Source organism: Podarcis vaucheri, assembly GCF_965113315.1.
Source record: "Podarcis vaucheri genome assembly, chromosome: 10".
NCBI classification, from domain to species: domain Eukaryota; kingdom Metazoa; phylum Chordata; class Lepidosauria; order Squamata; family Lacertidae; genus Podarcis; species Podarcis vaucheri.
Window position 1 is genome coordinate 5,162,993 of NC_138748.1, and position 24,516 is coordinate 5,187,508.

The 24,516-nt window shown below is 43.6% G+C and overlaps 1 protein-coding gene across 5 annotated transcripts in view; it reads left to right on the forward strand.

Moving 5' to 3' along the window:
- Window positions 1-1,060: 1,060 nt before the first annotated feature.
- Window positions 1,061-24,516, forward strand: part of CACNA2D1 (calcium voltage-gated channel auxiliary subunit alpha2delta 1) — a 392,960-nt gene continuing 369,504 nt past the window's right edge. For all 5 annotated transcript variants that reach the window (XM_082239529.1, XM_082239530.1, XM_082239531.1 and 2 more), the window contains exon 1: window positions 1,061-1,374. In XM_082239529.1, coding sequence (XP_082095655.1) covers window positions 1,280-1,374 — 95 coding nt within the window. In that variant the 5' untranslated portion in view covers window positions 1,061-1,279. The remainder of the gene's footprint in view (window positions 1,375-24,516) is intronic.

Below are 24,516 nucleotides of genomic sequence, written 5' to 3' on the forward strand. Positions count from 1 at the left end.
AACTCGCCCCCTCCTCTCTCTTGAATGATTAAAGTCTTTCTGGCTGCATCTTTCCCCCCTTCTCTAATTAGAATCTGTTCACTTTGCCCCCTCGCTCAGCAGATGGAAACACAACAACAACAACAACCCAGTTCAGTCGCTATCGAACAAATAAATGCCCATGTTTCGGAGTCAGAGCCCTTCTTAGACGCGTAGCTTGGCCCTGGGATCCTCGCTGGTGACACGGAGCTGGCGCTGCCCCCTTCGGCACTCACCTATGGAGCTGGAAGATCCCCCCGGGCGCGCTTTGTCTCCAGCTCCTTCGCAGGGGATGTTCGCCAAGCGAGGGCCATCAAAACCTTGGCGACCCATTGCAACTCCAGAACCGAAGGGGTCCCTCTAGTACCTGCCTGGCAGCCGGACTTCGGCATGGATCAAACTTTGGCATGTTTATGTTGTGAAGCGCCCTGCGATCTTCGGGCGGCACATATTTTCTCATCATCATGACGACGAGAACAACAATAACAACCACCACAAGCACCTTAACATGCCGGCTGCAGCAGCCTGGACCAGACCCCGCCCCGCCCTGCTCGCACCTCGGGGAAGACCAGACCCTGAACTTGGGGAGTTTCCCTTGATTCCCTTGTATGGCGAAGCTCCTCGCCCTGGGAGGAGGACTCCCCCCTCCCCCGCCCCCAGATCGCAGGCGGACGCGGGAGGAAACCCAGACGCCCACCTCTCCCTTCGCGACTCCCGCCCTCTCCTCCCCCCCCCCGGCTGCCTGCCTGCAATCGGGGGCATAAATCAGGGAGGAGACGCGCGCGCGCGCACCACCCCATCCCGAAAGAGCCAGGCGCGCGCGCGCGCGCGAGGGAGGGAGGGAGCCGGGATCTGTTACAAAAGTAGCCCCGATGGCGGCGGATCACAGCGCGCAGAAGCTGCCGCCGCCGCCCGAGTAGCGAGAGCCTCTGGCTGCGTCTCCCGCCCGCCCGCCTCCACCCGCCCAGCGCGGCCGCCGCTTCCCTCCGCCTCTCCGCCCCCGAGGAGCCGCCGCTGCCTCCTGCTTCTTCTTCTCGGAAGCTGCCTGTGGCTTCGCGCAGAAGAGGAGAGAGAGGGAGATTGATTGATTAGTCTTATTCCTCCCGTGCTCGCCCCGACTCTTATTTTTTTAACTTCTCCACTATCATCATCATCATCATCACCATCATCAACATTATTATTCTTCTGTCCTCCTCCTCCTCCTCCTCCTCCTCTTCTCCGGCACTTGTGGGCAAGGGGGCATCGATCTTCGATCAGGAAGATGGCTGCTGGCTGGTGGCTCTTTTTCACCCTGACCCTTTTGCAGTCCTTGGTGATAAACCTCTCCGCCGACGGGCCCTTCCCTTCTGCCACCACGTAAGTCCCACCTGAGTCCGGCAGGGACTCCTGTCCCCCCCCCCCCTTGCATGGGAGAGAGAAGCCGAGGCAGGCAGGCAGGCAGGGCGGAGGAGATGTCGCCCGAGGAAGGGAACCGGGAGGAGCAGGAGTGCCGGGGCTCGCCAAGGCGGGCGGATCCGGAGCGAGGCGGGATCCCTCGGCTGGAGAAGAGTAGCAACTGGTAGGCTGCCCGGCTCCGGGCTGGGCTGAGGGGCCTGCGGCTGCCGCCCTGCCCGGGAGACTCCGGCCAGGGATCAGCAGCATCTCCAAATAGATGGGCTCAGAGGAAAGTTTCCAGTTTCCTCGCCGCCGCTGGGACTTGAATGGCTGTTTTGACCTCGCGGAGATTTGGGGCAAAAAAAGGAGGAAGAAGCATTTGAAAGGAAAGCGTGCCTGTGTTGCCTAGAGAAATGCATTTTCCTGAAAGGCCCTGAAGCCGAAGTCGCGGCGCGACGTTTAAGTTTTCTAACGCGCATTGTAACCTTCGTGCTTCCCGGGTGTGACATGAATGTTGTGACAGTTCCAGGGTTGGTTTTGCGCGTGTGTGGGGGGCTTTGCAAGCATCCACGCATGTGCCAAACCAGAGCAGTTGGTGGGTTTCTCTCCCCCTCTCCCTTTCCCCCCTGTTCCAACACGCTATGCGAAGTAGCTGGGTGTTCTCAGATTTAGCGATGAGCTCGTTAGGCGATGCATCGGCGAGTGCTGCTAATTATGGTCTGCTTTCCGTTTGCTGCCTTGCATGAGTGCAGGATAGCATCTTGAAAGCAGCAGGCAGCGATTAGCAGAAAACTTGCCCAGAGCAGGGCAAGAGGTTCACATCAAGAAAGGAAGGCAGAAAATAAATAAATAGGCCAATGTCTGATTTTTTTTGCCAGGGAGAGTTAAAGTAAGAATTGCGGTGACTGATCTGTGTTGCCTCAGAAACACTTTAGTTCTTAAATCTAGGCAGCCACCATCATTAAGCATCTTAGTGTGAATGACTCACTGTAACACATTTTATGCAGAGGTAAAACACACGGACACACACACACACAGAGAGAGAGAGCAATGCTAGCAGCCTGCATTCTTGGAAAATAGAAAGTGTACTGTGCGGGTTCAGTTGGTGTGGAAGGAGGACTTTACAGGGATTGTTCTAAGTGCAGTTCACCAGTTAGCTAGCTGGTTCAGTGAGGTTCGGATCTCTCTGTGTGCTTCCTCTCCCCGAGTGTAAGCTCGAAAGGGGCTGGGCTCATGGCTAGAAGGAGAAAGTTAAGGGAGAGAGCTGGGCTAGGAATCTCACCTTTTTAGAATGGTTAAATGAAGCCTTGCTCAAGCTGGTGGATTCCACCATCACTGCCATCACATTTCCTTGAGCTGGCTCTTTGCCATTCTGAAGCAAAAGCATCCTCCACTAGCAAAACTGCCCAGCCTGAAAAAAAATTGCCATAATTTTCCATCCCTACTTTTGTTTGGTTTAGTGGGAGGGTTAGTGTTTGGGTTTACCACAAATGTATCCTGTCACTTGCTGTTGAATGCCTAAAACTTTAATGGGACTTGCACTGTGCAGAAATGTGTGTCTAAGCCAGGCTGATTACTTGGCCGCTGCATTTATGGTTAGAGGAAAGAAAAATGGGAGCAAGGACCAGAGATGCAAAAAAGATAAGCTGCTCAAGAGAGGGAGCTGAACAGAAGAAACAAATTGGCTTGGTGTTACAGTCTCTTAAGACAGTTGCTTCTTTGAGCGGAAAGAAGTACTGTAGACCTTATGGATTCTGTCCACAACACAGGCTGTTTCATTTCCAAAGTATCCTGCAAGAATATTCCTTTGTTTCAAGGCAGAGAAATGAGGTTTTGGCTGGGGAATAAACCAGCAGGAAAGCTGAAAGATGCCTATTTGAAAAAGGAAAAGGGAAGTTACAGGTGCTGCTTGAAGATGTGTTAGGTTGTTTATAATAATAACTAGAAATCCCCTCTTCTAGTACAGGAAGGAAACAAAGACAAATCAAATCCAGGATGTTGCCAAGTAAAGAATTAAATGCAGATGTAGTTAAACCAGAAAGCAGAGGCCAACAAATCAAAATCTTTTGATGAGCAGTTAAAAAGCTGGTTCCAAATAATAATTGCAACTAAAAGCAAAACAATCCCTGGACCTTTTCATCCTCGTATTTGGAAGGGTCTTTCATTTGTTCATTCTTTCAAAATGATACACAATTTACAAGTACAGCATTTAGGGGAGGGAGAAAAACCTTCTGAATTTTCAGGAATATATATTTAATAATAACCAGCTGTTTAGAAATGCCTACTTTTTGTTGTTAATCTTTTGCCTTATAAATTTTCTACCAGTAAATGTTCTTTAATATGCTTTTTCATGGTTGCATGCATGTATTAAAATGCATTTTAAATAAGTAAATATTTTATCAACACCTATTGATTAAAATTGTTGTACTTTGTCTCCCAATGGTAATTCTTCATCTAGTATGATTTAAAAAACTAACTAAAAAACAATTACTGACATTTTTACCATACACACAACAGAGCATATATATAGGCAACACTATTCAGTATGAACTTGTCAGATTTCTAGAATGATATGCAAGCTAAACTTGGAGATACTGCATATGTAACTATTTATAAATTGTTCTAGCAGAAAACAAGCACAGCCTTGCCTTGTGTTAAAAAGAGGTTTTAAAATGAGATGGAATGTGCTCTTTTACACATTTCAGATGGGTTTTATGTCCCAAAATATTTTGTATTGTCTCATGGTTTTAAAATGAAAAGAATCCCTTTTCGTTTAGAGCATTTATTTGAATGTTTTGTCCAAGCAGTGATGATTGTGTGGTATGTTTCATGAATTGAGGGTGGAATTATTTGAATTTCATTGAGCCTTATGTCTAGGTGTGCTTGTGTTTTTTCTTTTCTTTCTTTTTTTAAAAAATACCATCCCTATTTAATGCTGTTTTTAAAAGCCAATCTGAAAATGAGTATGAGGCATACCTTGTTGCTTTCTATTTTCAGGATCCATTCAGACTAAATAAATCAAATTAAAAACATTCTGTTCTGAATTTTACACACCATTTGCTCAGGTATAAAGTATAGAACGCAAGGTCTTTAAGGAATCTCCCTTTCAGCAATCAGCTTGAGAGGGTGGTATTATTTTACTGTTCCCAATACAAGCTAAATGTTTGGAATGTTCAGCATAAAATACAGTGGCCTAAACATACTAACGGTAGAAATGTCTGAGTTCAGTAAGACTTACATCATAGTAGATGTGCTTAGGACTAAGTGATTCATTGTGTACTTAACAGTATAACTGTTAAGATACCTTACTATCAATGAAATATTGGATCACCCACCACATGTCATGGGTATCAAAGTTCTATTTCAAATACTTTAAAATAGCCTTTAATGAATGGTAAATTGTTGAACACATGTGTGTTTCATAACTTTCCCACATGCTTTACTTAGTGGAAATTATCATTTACTGTAGCAGTTATTCAGGGGAGAGAGCTTCCATGTACAAGAGGCAGAATAGCCAGAAGATGTAACACGTTTGGAGCTGGGTGTACAGTGTCAGCGTCGCCTTCGTAGATTTCTCCCACCAACCTGTTTTAAGTGCCACTTGTAGCTTGAAGCATAGGAAGCATAAACCACTGTAGTAAAAGTGCAGTTAACTTTTTATAAAATATAGTTAACATTTTAATGGTAGTTAAAATTAACAATCATGAGTTGGGTGCCTAATATGCCAATCAATAACTTATACTTTTGTTGGCTGCAATTATTACTACAAGCCTGTTGCTTTGTAGGTGTCACATGGGGGTGTGAGCACTATGTTCATTTTTAAGAAAATGACCAAAGGAAGCAGAATATTGGAATTTTTGCACCTTCATTTGTGTACAGCTTTTTACATATACTAATATTAGCAGATAATGTAAACATTGCAAAATATTAAATATACCAATTTTTTGTCATTGGGGTATTTTTAAAAATTACTGTTGAACTGCATTGATACCCATGAAAGGATATTTTCTAGGGGGAGGGAAGTGTATTATTCTTGCAGCAAACATTGAAATATTGAGGTGCCTGGGACTTTGCCAGCCTCATTTTCACTAACAAGAAATTAGGCTGCCAAGGTGTCTTTCCACCTCTTGATTCTTATATTGCTGCTATGTCTATGACTCTTCCATCTAACTTAGAATGTGTGAATGTGTAGCTACACTGTCCTTTCCTTCTTTCAAATAATCTCACTTGCTAGATTGACTAATAGCAGAAGGCTTGCTTTAGGTCTTGAAGGCAACAAAGGCAATGGGAATTTTGCTTTCAGTGGGCTGTTAAAATTCATCTAATCAATCTTTAGCACACACAAAAAAGCAAATGCTAATTTGCAATTATTCTCCAGAAGAATCCTCTAATACACCCTTTAACATTTGCTAAAGGATAATTAAAAAACAACAACCCTGTCTAGATCAGCTAGTAATGCAGTAATCAGTAAGAATAAAAGTTTATACCCAATTCCTAAATATATTACATGAATGCAAGTTCTCTTTAAAACAATGAAGCAAGTCCCCTACAGGTTGCTCAGGACCAAGCAGGTAGGCGAAGGGCTATTATTGCAGTCTCAACCCATTCTTTATAATTGGAGCCGGAATACTCCTGGCATTCTGAGTACAAGTGCTTTTTTCCATTAATCAATCATTATAAGTTTTTACTTGGCTAGAACTTTGATAATTGTATTCTCCTTCTGACGACTTTCCCCCCCTCCCTGACCAAAGTATTTATTTGAATTAGGGTGATCAGTGGAGGGTTGTGGATAGAATAGTGTATAAATTTCAGATACGGAAGTCTGGTTTCTATTACTACTTAGGGCATGATCCACAGAGCACAGGTGTAGCACCTATTTACAGAGGATACCTATAGGACCCAACAGGAGCATGAGTAAAGGGGCAGAGAAGGATGAATGGATGGAGACATGGAAGAGTTGAAGAGACCTCATGTTGCCTGTTGCATATTAAGTGTGTGTGTCTGTGTACAGGCTTTCGAGGCTTATGGAAACCCTCTGGGTGAAAACAGCATCTCTGTATCATGTGAATCATGCCCTTATAAATACCAGTAGTGCTCTTTTCTTCTTTGCAAAATTCTTGATGCTTCTTGTACTAAGCATCTTGATCTTGGTCACTATCACCTGTTGCTTTAGACAACTTTTCCTGAAAAATGTTTAAATCTGTTCCAGGACTAGTATCGGCAGTTACTCTTTAAACCATTCCTTTGTTGGTCAACATAATTTGTTGCCTTAAGTGGAAATTACATTATACCAAAAACCTGATTGTGGTCTTCTGGTGCAATTTCATTTGTATTGATGTTTTATTGCTATAAATGTGATAATTTGAATCCACTTCTTGATTTGCCCTGCTGAATCAAATGGATCACTTGAATCCTTAAGATACCCTGATGAAAACCCTGAAATTTTTTTAGTTGCCAATGAAACATATGGTATAAAGACTATTCCTACGAAAAGACAAATGCTGAGAGACTGCCCAGTGCAGCACTTTATTTTCTGGCTTTCAGCTAATTCATGTGCCACTGCTTTTCATGTGAATTTGGGCATGTTACTGAGCATGGGGTTTCCAAAACCATTTGTAAGTCTTCTATATCTTAAAGAAATATTGATATAATATTCCTAGTAGGAGGGAACAGGACTTGGGAAAATATTCTACCTCCTTTTGAAAGTTGAATACTACCATAAGGCCAATTTGCTGTGGTGTCTCCCACGGCCCAGGTACCACTGCTGTAGGGCCACTGGGAGATACTAGAGTGGAGCAGCCCCATAATAGCACAGGGCATTATACATCCACCCTTTTCCTTGGAAGCATTATATTATTGGAGAAGACTAGAGAGATTCGTCCCTGGCCAAACCTATTCCATAGAGTGCAGTCCTATCAGCATATTGCTGATTTCCTCTAATGGAATATATACAAAATGTCCATCTTCACAAGTTGCATGGCTATGCAGATGACACCAGCCCATTTGAAATCATTCAAAAGCAATGGGTTGAGCGTTGCTGGATTCCCTGTAGGAAACTCACCTTCTGGAAGGCATTTCTACTGAATTGTCATGCCCATGCTTTCTACACAGAAGTACAAGTATTACCTTCAATGATCATTTTTTTTGTTCAGTAGAAGCCAAAAATTTTGCTTTAGTGTTATTGAAGCACATCTTCTGGAGATTTAACAAGTATATGAGCATAATATAGCTCCCTTGTTATAGACAGATAATTCAGGCTTTACCTGGAAATTATCAGGTGCCTGTAGCTTCTTCAGGTGTGGAGAAATAGTTAGTATCACCTATCTCTAGAGAGTGATAGACCAGATGGGGATCTAGATGGTTGCTGGGGATATTGATACAATAGCCCTTAAACCCTCTTTCACTGGATAGGATCTAGTTAAAAGCCCATTTGGAAGCCTGTTTTGTGCTGGTTATGGTGGCAAAGAGAACATGCTGCCTTTACATTGTGCCATTTGTCAGAGCCTTTTTCAGGTAGTGGGAGGGTTCTGTCAACTTAGTTCCTCTGCTTCGGATTTAGGAATATCTGTGACTCTCAGTAACTTCTGTTTGGGACACTTAGCTAATAAAATTCCTTGAAAGCGTTCTCATGTAGGCATCATACTGAAGATGTTCCAAGCCTTCCTTCCTTCATTGTAGATCCTTGGATGTGTTTCCATTCTTGATGACTGAGTAAGCTGGCCTAGTGATATCAGTTTCATAATTTTTGACCCAGCAATATATTGCAAATCATGTTGTGCATTATTGTCCCAAACCGGTTAGAAGTCTGTATCATGATTTTGCTTTCATAATTTTTGACCTGGCAATATATTGCAAATAATGAGATGTCTGTGTGTGTGTGTGTGTGTGCGCGCGCACGCGCGTGCGAGAGAGAGAGAGAGCGAGAGAGAGAGCGCGCGCGCTATGCAAAAATCACGATGGGGGAAAAACAATGAAGCCAGCCAATGCCCCTACATAACTCCAGCCTTATTTCAGACATTATGATATATCGGTATATCACAATGTTTAGCTGGTGATATAACATGATGTTGAAAACCAGATATCACCCAGCCCAACAAGTTATGTAGACCAGTTTGCAATTTGCTATTCTCAGGAAGGTAGTTAATCAAGTAAGCAAGCAGTTGTGATTCAACTCTATGAAATTGTAGTTGTGGCAGATTATCTAAATCCTTGCCTGAATTTTGGGCTGGTTCCTGATTGAAACTCTCTTGGTGACACTGGCTGGCAGTCTGTTGGAAGACAGAAGGAGAGTGATTCTGTTAATTGTCCTGAAACTTTAATCAGCACTGAGTACTATTTTTTCCATAGTATTGGCTTCCATTACTTTTGTGGGCTAAGTTTGAAAGCAAGGCAATTGTGGCAGGTTTGCTTCTAATTCACAGGTAGGCAGCAGAAAGTGGTGACAGACGATAGTTGTTCCTCCCTATGACTTGTCCTGTAGGCCTTCACTATCTTCATTTCTCTCTCCCCCTTCTACGGTGTTGGGGCTATCAATGGGAATCTACCCAACCTACTTCTTTTCTTTGGATCCAGGTGAGGCAGTAGATTTCCTTAACAAATCAGTGATGAACTGGATATAAGTAAAAACTGAACATAATACAGAGGTATTGATTTGGACCAGTTAACCAAAAGGCAGGTAAAGTGCGTCTTCTGTGTGGAGTCATGCTGCTTAAAATCTAGACACCTTTATCTTGGTAGGAGTCGTTGATACCCTGTCAGATTTAACAGCTGGTTTGTTCCTTGAGCATGCAATCCAAAGATTGGAAGAAATGCTATCTCAGGTTAATTGATTGCTGAATAAGCGACCACTCAACTGAATGGCACAAGAGCTTGGTTCTGTTCTGACATATTTTAATTTGGCTACGCTTATTCCAGAATGCTATTTGGTAACAATAATCCTTTGATTGGATTACTCCCTGGGATGGTAAGAAGAAGCAACAACCAGATTTGCTTGCTTTTTGCATAAATTTCACTATTTATTTACAAAGATTCTAATGAGTTTATGAAAGAGATTGACATTATATAACATCAACAAATCAACAAGCTTTTTCAGTTAATTACAGCAATCCAATTGCCTATTTCTGAAGCTACACACAAAATATGCTTATTAGAATATTGTTAGGAATACCTTTTCCAGATACCCTGCCCTACACATACACACAAAATGTGCAATTAACATCTTTGTAACCAATAATTGGCAGTGATAAGTTATAGTGTTTCCAAATATTGATTTGGGCCACCTTCCTAACATAGATTTAATGTAGGTAAAATCACTGTTTGGAAGAATGAGTTTTTAAGCAATTATCCTTTTTGTGCATTTGGACCTAGTGAAGTCAGTGCACATGCCCTTATTTCATTTTGTCTGCTGATGAGATTTCCTTTCACTGGCTTGGCTGGGAAGAAGCGACCTCTAGCCAAAAAAGACAACCATTTTTTGTTTACAGGCTAATGCTACTGAATATCGCTTCCCCTGGCCGCTTGGCTCATTGCCTTCTAATGCAGGAAACAGATGCCAATATTCATAGTAGTTCCACAGGTATACTCAGTGCTGTTTGAGTAGCTAATCTGTGGTTGTTGTTAAAGAGAGTTTAGGAAGGAGGGTGGTACCAGAGCTTTAAACAAAAGAGCTCTGTTGCTAGGATACAGCCTTCCAGATCAGAGGGAGGAACCCACTTTGTGGTGTTTTCAAATATTGTCATTCTGTTCTGTTTCTCATTTGACTGAACTTTCTCTTGAGGGAAGAACATGACTATCTTGGGTTCTCATCTCCAGAGGGACTAAACACTTTGTTTCTGGTTGTACTCACCAGTTACTACTTCAGAGTTGCCTTTTATTCTGTTGCCTCAGAATATGGTGTAGCCATGATCTTTGGAAAGTGGGGTGGGGAGTCTGATTCTTCTGCTTCATAGGCAGCAGAAGCTTTTTATAGAACAAGTGAAATTGTGCTGTCATACCTGCTTCTCTCGTAAGGATGATTGGAGACCTGGGGAATTAGGACCGTTAATCCTCACCATCATTATTTGGAGTTCAAGGAAGATTGCAAAAGTAAACCTAACTGAACTTACCTAGGAGTCAGCAAAAAACTGACTGTGTGTAACTTGGGAAGCGTGACTGTACCTGGTTTGTGCTGGTGTGCTGTGTCAGCCATGACTGTGAATGTAAGCAAGCCCTGACACGCAGTAAGAGGAGGGTTAGGAAGCCCATGGTGGGATTCTGTCACACTGCTTTCATAACAATAGGAAAGCTGAGATACTGGGGTGTGGTTGGCTCATGGGGAAACTGCATGCATCAGTCTCCACAAATAATTCCCTGCATATTATCATTGTGCTTGGCTCATATTCATGTGTGGATGAAATTATGCTAACAGTTCCACATGTTCAGGTCAGTTATCATGTGGCTTAGGGAGCCATATGTGTCTCTGTGTGTTCCTTTGTGTTTCCTAGCAAGCATGAGAACAACCTTTGGCCGCTGCTTGTGATTAATGCGGTGAAAACTTAACCACGAGTCTTGGTTCAGATGGCACGCTAAAGCTAACCGTTCAGTATTCTACAATAAAAGGAAAACATCTACCAAATGCCCCCGCAGTCTTCTGAATTTCCATGCTGATAGTGGAGGAATAGATTTTCCTTCCTTTATGGTTAGCATGGAAACAAAACAGGCCGACAAAGGAAGAATTATTCACCTGCATGAAGCGTCTGTTCACTTATGGCTACTGTAAAATACAATCCTGGCTTGTAACAATGATGGCACCACCTAGATATGTCTGACATTGCATAAATGGGGCACTACCACAGGGAAGTCCCACTCCTCAATCTTCACCCACCTAACTTTTGTGAGCAAGCAGAACAGTTCTTAAAATGTTGGACAAATTTGTATGGAAGAAGGCAGCCCTTCAGGACTCCTGGTCCCAAGCTGTCAAGTTTAGCCTCTAAATTTGTGATAGCCACAGCGGAGACTTGGAAGCAATCAGAGGCACACATGTGAGCAAATATCAGGAATTTAGCTGCAGGAGGACATCCATAATGTAATATAATGAGAGAAAACTCCATTTTAAAGGCTAATTATTAGTCTCCTTTGATAGATCTCATGGTGGAAAGAAGAACTTAGAACACCTTTACTCAAATTTAATTCTTATGGCATCATAAAAGTAGTGAGATTTATTCTCTGTGTTTAAATTTACCGGTAATGTTGATTTATTGCCTATTGTTTCTCATCATTTGTATGTGAAAGGGGGAAGACCATGAGTACAATTGTGTTGGCATATGTGTGAGAAGGAACGCTGCTCTTCTCAATAGCTAAGTGGGCTTAAGAGATATGACGTGGTTCCACGGTATGTGGGCCTTGTTGCGTCAAACACGTAGTCAGGAGAGTCAAGCATTAGCCCTTGAGAGGATTTGTTTCTGCTAATCCTTGTCTCACCAAATTCACCTCCTGCACCATCCCTAAATCTGTTGCACAGGGAACCTTGACATACACCTGGCTAGTGAAATTAATTGCATCTTGGATTGGTATCACACGTGCCTGTTAAAAACACTTCTTGAGCCTCTCTGCTGCTGTGCATATGTGAAAGGAAGAGCAGCAGTTTAAAATGTGCTTGGATCAGGTTTTTAAATTGATGGATGGCCATGCAGGGAAGATGGATTTACAATTGCTTTTCAGTTGTCAGCTGCAATTTTTTTTGGTTCCACCTGTGAACTGAGGAAGTCTGTTTGAAGTATGTATTTAGTCCTTCACTTACCACTTTCCCCCTCAGAGTTGGGCCAGTTTTTAAAAGATAAACAAAAACATTAAAGCAAACGAACCCATTTCTGTCCTTTTATCAAAGTGTTTATTAGGCCCTATTATACAGGTATTATATTTTAAAAGTGCCATGCTGTTTTCCCTCCTTAAAGACGAATTCCAGGGCAACGATTCCAGTTTGCAAAGCTCTTGAGAAGGCAGGTGAGAGAAAGGAGGAGAAAAATAACTGCAAAGGAAAATGTATATAGCGGAAGTCATTATGTTACTCTGGTGCTGATATTGCCTTCCTTGTGCTCATTTCCCCCTCCTAACCCTACAATCATGTAGTTCAAAACCTACTCACTGATGGTCTGTGTTTCTTTCTCTTACTCCCATACACTTAATCTTTTTTTCAAAGGCCCTGTAGGGACGTGGGTAGCACTGTGGTCTAAACCACAGAAATATAATCGGAGTTCAGTGTGAATTTCATGCTCTTTATTCAGCTCATAGTAGCAATGAATGAAACTTTCCCCCAAATGTCTAGCTATATATACATTATTTACACAATGGGCCCTGCATGATTGGCTAATTCCGGGCTGCTCCTGTAGGCGAATCAGGTGGCTGACTCACTTCCACCTGGAGCTGGATTGGGTGGCTTCTGCGGACCAATCAGACTGCTGCATTCTGGATCCTTTTGTTATAGGATTCAGCTCAGTACATAACACTAGGGCTTGCCAATCAGAAGGTTGGTGGTTTGAATCCCCATGACGGGGTGAGTTCCCGTTGCTCGGTCCCTGCTCCTGCCAACCTAGCAGTTTGAAAGCATGTCAAAGTGCAAGTAGATAAATAGGTACTGCTCCGGCAGGAAGGTAAACTGCATCTTGGTGCACTGCTCTGGTTCGCCAGAAGCGGCTTAGTCATGCTGGCCACATGACCTGGAAGCTGTCTGCGGACAAATGCCGGTTCCCTCGGCCTATAGAGTGAGATGAGCACGCAACTCCAGAGTTGTCTGCGACTGGACTTCATAGTCAGGGGTCCCTTTACCTTTATGTGTGACCTATCTTACTGGTCTGTTGTGTGGGTCGGTAAAACAATACATGCCAAGTACTTTGAGCCCTTGAGCAAACTGCTGAGTATTACAGCAAATCCAGAAATTGGGGTCAGTGCCTCTTTAACTGAATGGAGGCCATCTAAACTAAAAACAGACATATTATTTAATAGATTTCTTACCCACCCTTCATCAGTCCCAGGGTGGGGCACAACAAGGAAATATACAATTATAAAACAAGTAAAACTGTGACAGCCATAAAACAAATATGAAATCACTAAACAAAAATTCCATATATAAATTTAATACAAACATTTAAAAACAACTCCACATATAGAGAGCCAGTGTGGCATAATGGTTATAGAGTTGGACTATGACCTGGGAGACCAGGGTGTGAATCGCCTCTCTGCCATGAAGCTCACCTGGGTGACCTTGGAGTCAGTCGCTGCCTCTCAGCCTAGACTTCTTCACAGGGCTGTTGTAAGGGTGAAATCGAGGGGAGGACGAGACAGGTGCAGCCCCCCTGAGCTCCTTGGACGGTAAAGGTGGCACATAAATGTAATGAATAAATAATAAATCTAAAAACAGTTTAAATTAGATATCCACTTAAAAGGCTTGTTGAAAGAGAACGGTCATTAGACACCAAAAGAAAGCAACACAGATGGTGCCTGTGTAATATGCAACGGGAGGAAAACCCAAAGGGTCGGTGCCACTACAATAAAGGCCTGGTTCTTATATCGTATGGAATGAGTTGGGATTTTTTTTGCTTTTAATATTGTTTTTAATGCTGTAACCCACCTTGGGACCTTAGGGTGAAGGGCATGTAATAGATACAATAACAATACTAATGGTAATGCTACTACTACTACCTGCAGGAGTCCAACTTATTGCATATATAAAAGGTGAGATGGAATTTGGTCCATGACAAGAGTCCTGTTCCAGCATTCAGAGAGAGAGGGGGGTGGGGGTGGGGGCGGCAACAGTATTGCTGTAGTGGTTTGTTTTTGTTCTTATTTTTATTGTGTACTTTGTGTTTTTTACATTGTAATTTTATGTTGTGAAGAGCCCCAAGATCTATGGATAAAGGGCAGTATACAAATTTTATTATTATAATAAATATAAATATAAATATAAATATAAATAAATTCATCACGTCTGATGCAAGCCTCTGCCCATGCAACTGTAATAGGGACTCCCTGTATCGACCTTCTCTAATGAATCCACGAGACTGGAATCTTTCCCCCCCACATGCTCATTGTACACACCTGGAGTACTGAAAAGAGCTAAGATAATAGACACCCTCACCCCTGTACACGCTCACTTTGGGAATTGGAAGTGTGTCACAGAAAGGTTTAGTAATAACTCTTCACCCACAGACAATGACTGAGCAGATGACCCATAGTTTGAAAGTGAATCCCCTCCCCACCCATGGCCAGCCTTCTCAGACGATGAAGCCACCTGCATAAAGGTCCCTTCTGCTTCATCTCTGTGTGTATGAATCCAAAGAAATGTGCCAACATGTAGAGTTAACATGGACATATGTGGAATGACGGAAGTCTGTGGTTTTCCTATGCCATAAAAATAAAAGACTGAATTCCAGGCAAAGCAGCACTTTTTGTTGTTTTGTTTTATTAGATGTGTTGGGATTTTAATCCCACAGCAGTAGAGACATCTCTCCAGAGGGTAGAAAGAATGTATAAAATAAAATGTATTACATTTATTGTGTTAAATGACACGCAGGGGAATAGTAATGTCTCACAGAAGAAACCATGCGTGATATCAGATGTGGTCATTTGTCTTCTCTTTAAATGATGAGCTGTTGCTGACATCATTTTGTTGGCTGTGTGCTGCTGGGTAAGTGTCCGTGCCAAATAAGGTGTCTGCGATAAAGACACAGTAAATTATATTCTGATTAGTATTGTGGCACGGTGCGGTTTTAAAGCATGCATCCCACTAAAAGTCAATATTAATACATCTCAGGAAGAGAATGCACAGCATGAAGGAGTGCATGTATTTTTAGCTTTAGAAATGTAAGCTACTGTTCAGCCCATCACCGCCCCCTCAAAACAGCTTGCAGCAATAAAAATTATTGTCCTGAATTGGTGCTGATTGAATGTGAGTATTACTGGTATGTATTGTTCATATTAGTTGTTGCTGGTATCTGTATGACTTGAGAGACAATGGCGTGCGCCTCCAGGTGGGAAAGCCAAACCGCTGGAGAATCGCAGCGCCTGCTGTGGCTGCAGAGACCAGTAACACAAAACTACTGCCTCCCCTGCATTGTTTTTACTGCATTAGTAGCACTGAAGTGACCTCTCTGGGGACCCAGCCTGGGCAATGTGTATGGAAGTCCTTGGCTGCCCAGACGACAAGACTGCCCCCTGGCCTTGTTTATATGGTCCAAAGGAAAGCAGAGCAATATGTGTGGCAGCAGCTTGGCTGCAGGAGGAGCTGGAAGGAGGCATGCAAGGTGCCATCAAACCGTCGTAGGGACTCCACTCTAGATTCATGTAGGAATTGAGCCTTTTTTCTCTCCTGAAGACGACCCACAAGGCAGCAGAGGTTTAGGATCAGAGTTTTCCTTATGAGGAACGGCTAAGGGAGCTGGGCATGTTTAGCCTGGAGAAGAGGAGGTTAAGGGGTGATATGATAGCCATGTTCAAATATATAAAAGGATGTCACATAGAGGAGGGAGAAAGGTTGTTTTCTGCTGCTCCAGAGAAGCGGACACGGAGCAATGGATCCAAACTACAAGAAAGAAGATTCCACCTAAACCTTAGGAAGAACTTCCTGACAGTAAGAGCTGTTTGACAGTGGAATTTGCTGCCAAGGAGTGTGGTGGAGTCTCCTACTTTGGAGGTCTTTAAGCAGAGGCTTGACAACCTTATGTCAGGAGTGCTCTGATGGTGTTTCCTGCTTGGCAGGGGGTTGGACTCGATGGCCCTTGTGGTCTCTTCCAACTCTAGGATTCTATGATTCTATGATTCTCTTAGATGGAAAGGTTGATGAGCCCCACCTGCCTCTCACTTTCGTCTACAGCATGTGCAGAAACTGCCGTATTGCTGTTGGACCCACTATTGGTCTCGTCCAGTCAATCCACTGGAGCCTGTCTTTGCATACAGGGGAAGTCCCTAACTCACTAAGGGTTTGAGACCCATCGGCTACCCTCCCCTGATTTAGAGGCCAGTTGAAGCCATTCCTGGGGTGTGGCTGCTGTCACATGCTGAATGCTTCTAGGAGCCACAGGTGAGAGCTGAGGGCAGGGTGGGGACCAAAGGTGGACAAACTACCCCAGAAGGAGCAGGACGTGCCCCCCATCAGAGGTACTATCCCTCCCCTGACACTCCATAACCCTCTCTCTCTCTGTGTGTGTATTTTAGTTAAAACAAAGAGACCATAGGTTATAGGAAATGTAAAAACTATTATCTTGGAATATTAATAGGCTTCAATTTAATTCTGGCTACATTTGTCTTGAAAAAGGCCATGGATGTACCCATCAATTTAACATGATCATAAATAATCTTGTCAGTGAAATATTGGGCATAGTAACAGTTAATAATAATAATAATAATAATAATAATAATAATAATAATAATAATAGCTGCGTGCTACGCCTACATCCCTGCCCCTACTATTGTTGCTAACCATTATGGTTCCAGGCTTGAGGCACTGCTGCTTGTTCTCCATTTATACTAAAGTCATCATTCTAAAACAGCATGATGAGGAAGATATCTCAGATCTGCACAGAATATTCCAATGGTTCGTAGCATGTTCAAAATTAGTAGAACTTAGCAATTACAAAGAGATAGTGTAAAAAGGCAGTGGCTTTCTGGGGGAAAGGAGCGTGTAAAAAAAAGTTTGAGTAAGTTTGGGATTTGTGCTTGTTTGTATTAAAATATATGGTTATAGCACAAAATGGGATTTGGCTGCCTAAATATGAGGCTTGAGTGGTTTAAATTCAGTGTATGAGATTCTAGTATCCCCTCTGCACTGTTACTGGTGCTATTTTAAATCTAGCTAGCTTCTTGTGGCACAATCAATGGCATGATCCTGGAGTGCTTAATTAGGATTAGAGCATTATCTTTGCATATATCCAACAGCAATAGTAGATGATGCCGCTGCCTCGTTCAGGAACTGACTAAATATATATTTAATCTGGTATTACAGTAGCTGACTCTATTTCCAGCTTCCTGGAATAATGAAGGATGTATGTTGTTCACAGCTTCTAATCAAACTACGTCCAAAGTCAGAGGATCTCTGTCTCTCAGCATTGTTATATGCATGTACCACAGGAAAGAAATTCATGTAGGAATCTAGTGTTGCATTTTTATTATATACCAGATGTTCTTGCAATAGATAAGCTAATGAGCCATTTTCTTTATTAACATCTGTGCAAGGGGAGCGCTTGGGACTTGAAATTAAGCATGTGCATGAACTACTGTCAAAGGTTGTATTTGTGTGTTTAAAGTCATGTTCTCGAATCACTTAAGATTATTTATTGTTTTGTAGTGTGACAATCATCACCATTAATAATTGTGATTATCAGTGAAATATAAAATGCAGTTTATGATTTGTGCTTGAAACTGGCCTTGAGCAATTTGAAGCTGTGAGTGAGGACCCAGCCCTTTCATCCTGTATGAGAATCCTGCTGTCACTTCCGGAATCCTGTGGCTTGTGTTAAATATATTTGATCACCAGTACGTCATTAGGGTACTTATTAGGGTTTCTCATCCCCTTAAATGCATGTCTTAGGACTACCATTATTTTGCGGGTGGGAAAATCCCTACAACTTTCCCTCAGGTTTTCATGTGACATGATGATCTTGTTTTTGTTTTAGGATGCATTTTCTCTCATTCCCCCACCCCCAATATGTTTAATTGTGGAGGGCCTTTCAAAAACCTTGTGGACTTGGTGTCATGGAATAATAATAATAATAATAATAATAATAATAATAATAATAATAATAATTTATTATTTATACCCCGCCCATCTGGCTGGGTTTCCCCAGCCACTCTGGGGGGCTTCCAACAAAATATTAAAATACAACAGTCTATTAAACATTAAAAGGATCCCTAAACAGGGCTGCCTTGCTTGCAAGAACACCAGTGAGACCAGGACTACTGGAGTGGGTGGTGCACCTTTAAATGATGAAGCAGGTGGGGCTAAAATTGGGGTGCAGCTAGTGAAGCTATATAGGGCAAAGTCTCAGTTTGTTTATTGCTGAAGTGTTCCTATAGCATAACCTTACACCCAGCCAGAGCTCTGCCTTGCCACAGAATGGGATTCTTTCCATCTTGAAAACTCCGTCATAAGAGAGTTGGTTTTCTGTGAGACAAAGGCCAAGAAAGCATCACCCAGTGTGTCTTTTGTCTTCTCATTCCTTGCCCCCTGGCTACCCAGTGCAATGTACTACACTAGAAGCTCATCTAAATGGCCACACCTATTTCTCAAAAGTAGAGAAAGAAAAAGAGAGAGAGAGAGAGAGATCTATATTCCTCTTCTAGTGGAGATCACAGTTTCTCCTGCAGCTTGGAGAGGTGCCAGCTTGGCCTGTTAACACTTGATAATTAACATGGACACACACCCCTGCTTGTGATATTCGCATCACCTGGGACAGGCTGGTTAATAAACTAATGATTGTTTTCTTGGCTGAAAGGCAGTACCTTTTCAGGAGGGAGCAATTACAAAAGCTAAAACAAAAAAACAAAAAAGCCCCACCCTTGGCTGGATCTAATCAGAAATCCAGGCTGCTTATATGCTTTATTTACAGGCCCATGACCTTGGCTTTGACGGGCAAAATGGGCTGTGGAGCTGAAGCCTCGTGATCAGGAAGGGCTCTGGAAGCCATCAGCAATAGTATTTGAGTGATGATAGTAGTGTGAAAGGTTCAACAGAAGATGGGCTCACTGTGTTAGCTGCCTTGCATGTCTCAAATATACCGTATTTTTTGCACCATAACACTCACTTTTTTCCTCCTAGAAAGTAAGGGGAAATATCTGTGCGTGTTATGGAGCGAATGCCTGCGGGTGGCAGGGGGGATCTGCTGCAGTCGTGAGCAGAGGATCCATGGTTCCCTTTCCTTCCCTCCTCTGTGGTTACAAAGCATGGATCCACATGGCTCCTCAGGATTTTTGCATTGGGCTACCCCAAACTCACTGTCAGATCACATGTCTGTGGCCACAGCATGAACCACAAAAATCATATATCCACTATTTCGTTTAGAATATTTTTTTTCTTATTTTCCTCCTCTAAAAACTACGTGCGTGTTATGGTCTGGTGCGTGTTATAGAGCGAAAAATACGGTTATGTGTGTGTTTTTAAGAAGAGGAGGTAGAGAGCATGCAATCTTTCCTCAATGTGTGTCAGTTTAAGGCTCCCACATTCTTAGGCTCCCATGCAGAGAGAGAGAGAGAGAGAGAGAGAGAGAGAGAGAGAGAGAGAGAGTTGTGTTGTGCATAATTGCTTGCTAAAGGATAGCCAGCCTTTCACACTTGGTGGATAGGTTTCACTACTGTAATACAAAATCTGACACGGGAACAAGGTTTCCCGAGGGAACAGTTTTTCGTCTTCGTTTTTTTTTTTTATATATTCATGGAGACTTCAGAAATAAAGTTAATTATACAAACAACCTTGTAAGAGCTGGTGCATTCTGGCGAATGACTCACAGAGTTAAAACGAGTTCCCGTCCTATCTTGGCTTCATGCTCACTACTTGACCTTTAATAAGTCAGTGTCTCTTGGCTTCAGTTCCTTGTCCTCCATCCAGAGAACTGGAATGACTTATATGTATGCCAGTGGAGCTTTTGGCTTGTGTTTAGGCTCAAAAGTGTGCAGAATAGGGGCAAATTAATTTGTTTTTGTATTTGAGTCTTCCCCAGCCACATACAATGTTGAATGTCTCATGCTCTCTCTCTCTTTAATGGAGTAGAAGAGTTGTGTTTGTGTGAGGGAAGCTAAGCCCTCCTTCCCACGACTCCTTTCCAGAAGTTAATTCTGGCTGCCCTGCCCCCAGAGCTTTTAGCTGAACAAGGCTCACTTCCTTGTTGAAGCCCAGCTGAGGAAAAGTGATATCAAAAGTGAGATGGCGGCGAGAGAACCTGTGGGTGGGGAAGAGTTTAGGGTTACCTTTAGGCTCTGAAAACAGGAACACATCTACTTTATGTGTGATTGTTAAATCTGTGTCTTCCCCCAATGCAGGGATGAGGAACCCTTTTCAGTCCGAGGAACCCACTCCCGTCTAGGCACTGTCAAAGGGTCATGTGCTGGTGGTTGGCGGGTCCAGAGGCAACAATAAATCTACAGGTTGCCTCTGTATGGCTGGCCAGTGCCTGTGCCCACTCCCACAACCCTTCACTATCCCAGAGCCAGGCAAGCAAGAGTCCTATCAGAGTTCAGGGACACAAACCAACACTCAAGGAGGGTGCACCTGAAATGGGGGACAAATGAGAGGGTCAGACAGAGAAGCCTTTTTGCCCCTAGGCCTGATGTTCCCCAACCCTGTCCCCCAAGGGGTCTGCTGCCACCAGATGCAATTTGAGCCTCATAAGCCAGCAAACCCTTCATTCCCATATTACATGTTAACTGCTTTTGATACTTGGGGCAAAAGGCAATTTGTGGTATGCCAACTAAGTTCTGGCCAGAGGAGACCCACTGATATTGATGAGCCCAAGTTAGTTGTGGCCACTAATTTCAGTGGATCTACTTCGTGTAGAACTTAGTGGGATACCACCCAGACCATGTATGCTTGTCCTCCGTTGGACATGCCAGAGACGTATTTAGGAGAGTGCCAGCAGTTCAGTTGTACTGGGCACAGAGTCTTGGGAGTGCCACAACGATGGTGTAGAATAGAAGGCAAGAGGTGAGGGGCTGTCAAATTATGGCATCGCATAGCACGCCAATGAAATTTGAGACCCAAGGTCCACCATTGGACATACACAAACCTTAGTGTGAAGCTGCTCTCTGTGCTGTGGCACTAATTCGTAACATGGGGATTATCTATCATAATACAGAACCTGTGTCTCTTGGATACTGCAAGGATTAACAGGGCAATGCTTAAGTGAAACCCTTGTACTCTATCTGTGTCTGAGTGTTGCTGTCATGTATGATAAGGAAATAAAACACTGTACAGTATACTGAATCCTATTAGAAGGACAAAAGATTAACAACTGCTTGAATTTTTTAGTTTCCCTTTTTCTATTTATGGATTTCCCTGCCAGTTGAGATAAAAAACATTTAGGCTCAGTAACATTAAAAAAAACCCCTAGCCATGAGACTTACTGGATTTGGGGACAGACTGCAGAATCACTCCTTAAGGGATTTTGTAGATGCTTTGAGATTTGACATTTCTAAAAATATAGCCGCGTATATTTGTAGTGTAATATATGAAATGCAACCACTTGCTGTTCATGGAATGCCAAGATAGTGGCGTTCCTGTTTTCTGTTTTCATGTATTTTTGTTTTATAGCAGAGAGGTAGGCAATCTCAGCGCTGTAGATAACAGCAATTTTCTATAAGACTGCTTGGCATTCCTCCCAATGTGTGGGGCCAATTGGCATCTTGGTGTGCAGGCATAGGCACACCCGGCCCTCCAGATGTTTTGGGACTACATCTCCCATGCATCTGGAGGGCCGAGTTTGCCTATGCCTGTTGCTGTGCCGCAAGTGCCATCTCTGGGCACACGGGCAGGTAGAGAGGATGAGGGGCAGGCAAGGAGTCTGGAGCAAAGGAAGAGGCGGGCAGGATTCTATTCTGGACCAGGACACCAGAAAGCAAGGTCACGAGAGTGGCAGATCTTCCAGGATCCCTGGACCCTTTTTGAGCAACGACAAGAAGAAATTTGTCACCCTAACAAGGTAGTTTGGATGTAGTTTTTCCTATATGCAAATTCTGTCAAAATGTGAGTTCTTTTTCTGGAAGCATTCAGTTTCTCTAGCGTGATGACCCCTGTTAATTAGCTGTGTTGATTAGTTTCCAATCAATAGCAACAGCAGACATTCTGTGTGGTGCATATGTGAGTCGTAATGGAGTAGCTTCTGGAAAATGCCATGCCCTACAAACAAGCCGTCATTCTTTTGATATTCACTAAGTATAATAGACGCGGGTGGCGCTGTGGGCTAAAGCCTCAACGCCTAGGGCTTGCCGATCGAAAGGTCGGCGGTTCGAATCCCCGCGGCGGGGTGCGCTCCCGCTGCTCGGTCCCAGCGCCTGCCCACCTAGCAGTTCGAAAGCACCCCCGGGTGCAAGTAGATAAATAGGGACCGCTTACCAGCGGGAAGGTAAACGGCGTTCCGTGTGCGGCTCTGGCTCGCCAGAGCAGCGTTGTCACGCTGGCCACGTGACCCGGAAGTGTCCCCGGACAGCGCTGGCCCCCGGCCAATAGATGTGAGATGGGCGCACAAACCCCAGAGTCTGTCAAGACTGGCCCGCTCGGGCAGGGGTACCTTTACCTTTACCTTTAAGTATAATAGAACTGTAATCTCCTCTGGGTTCCTATCATGTTAACATTTCACTGAGCTGCCATCTTAGAGTAAGCAGAGTTAGGGCTTGCACATTAGAGATGAAGGAGATATCTGTCCAGATCACATGAATCTATTTATTACTTTTACATTCCAAACCACCCCCCAACCCTAAATGCTGCCCCAACAATAAGACATGGCGTCCCTTTTATTTTAGATGATACCTCAAAACAATGGTTCCAGTGGAAACAGAACTAACTGAGGGAATTACCGTACAACCTCAGCATATCCCTTCTTAAAGCAAACGTGTAGAATCAGCCTAAAAGTTCAAAGCAGATTCACGCAAACCATTCTTAGGATTCCTGTCTTCTCTTTCCAAGTACTAATTCCTTACTGACACCCTTCACATTCCACCCCACTATTTCACAACACTCCATGACAATTTGATGTGGCTGGAGGAAGGGCTAAGAAAATATGGACTAAGGAAACTTACAACTCCTTGGTTGCTGCTCCACCAAATCTGCACTTTTTTGACAATGTCTATGATAGCAGTTTGTCACACCAAATGTAACTGACCTGTAGAAAGGGCTCTATGAATTGAAAACACAGACATTATATATACCCTTGTTAACTATGAAAATCCTTTAATAAAATTTTAAAAACGCCTTAAGTCCACCACTCTGTATTCTCAGTGGAGAGATTCTGTTAAGTAATAGGTTTGAATGTTGAATGTGTAAGTTTGTGTCCAGGGTCAGTGGATAAAACAAACATCATTAGCTGTACTGTTGGATAAGTGTTTAATGGTACTTGTATTTGTTTAAAAGCAAAAAGAAATGTTTTAAAAAGTCTTATTTTGTCAAGCATTAGAGAATTAACACTAAAGCTCATATATAGGTGGTACCTAACCCCTAAGGGTGGGACGCGGGTGGCGCTGTGGGCTAAAGCCTCAGCGCCTAGGGCTTGCCGATCGAAAGGTCGGCGGTTCGAATCCCCGCGGCGGGGTGCGCTCCCGCTGCTCGGTCCCAGCGCCTGCCAACCTAGCAGTTCGAAAGCACCCCCGGGGGCAAGTAGATAAATAGGTACCGCTTACCAGCGGGAAGGTAAACGGCGTTCCGTGTGCGGCTCTGGCTCGCCAGAGCAGCGTTGTCACGCTGGCCACGTGACCCGGAAGTGTCTCCGGACAGCGCTGGCCCCCGGCCAATAAATGTGAGATGGGCGCACAAACCCCAGAGTCTGGCAAGACTGGCCCGTTTGGGCAGGGGTACCTTTACCTTTACCTTTAACCCCTAAGAGGGACACGGGTGGCAGTGCGGGTTAAACCCCAGAGCCTAGGACTTGCCGATCAGAAGGTCGGCGGTTCGAATCCCCACGACGGGGTGAGCTCCCGTTGCTCGGTCCCTGCTCCTGCCAACCTAGCCATTCGAAAGCACGTCAAAGTGCAAGTAGATAAATAGGTACCACTCCTGCGGGAAGGTAAACGGTGTTTCCGTGCGCTGCTCTGGTTTTGCCAGAAGCGGTTTAGTCATGCTGGCCACATGACCCGGAAGCTGTACGCCGGTTCCCTCGGCCAATAAAGCGAGATGAGCGCCGTAACCCCAGAGTCGGCCACGACTGGACCTAATGGTCAGGGGTCCCTTTACCTTTAACCCCTAAGAAACTGGCAACAATCCATCCTGGTGACTCCCCATATTGCTGAAAGGGCTGCCCCACACCCAGTATATACAGGCAACCTGAAAACAAGTTCTGAATTGTGAGATGAGACCCTTCAAGTCAAAATCTCCCAAGTGATGTGAGGAAACAGAAATTCTGCATGCTTAATGCTTCCTGAATCAATTATTGGCGTTTCTATAACTCTCCAAACCAT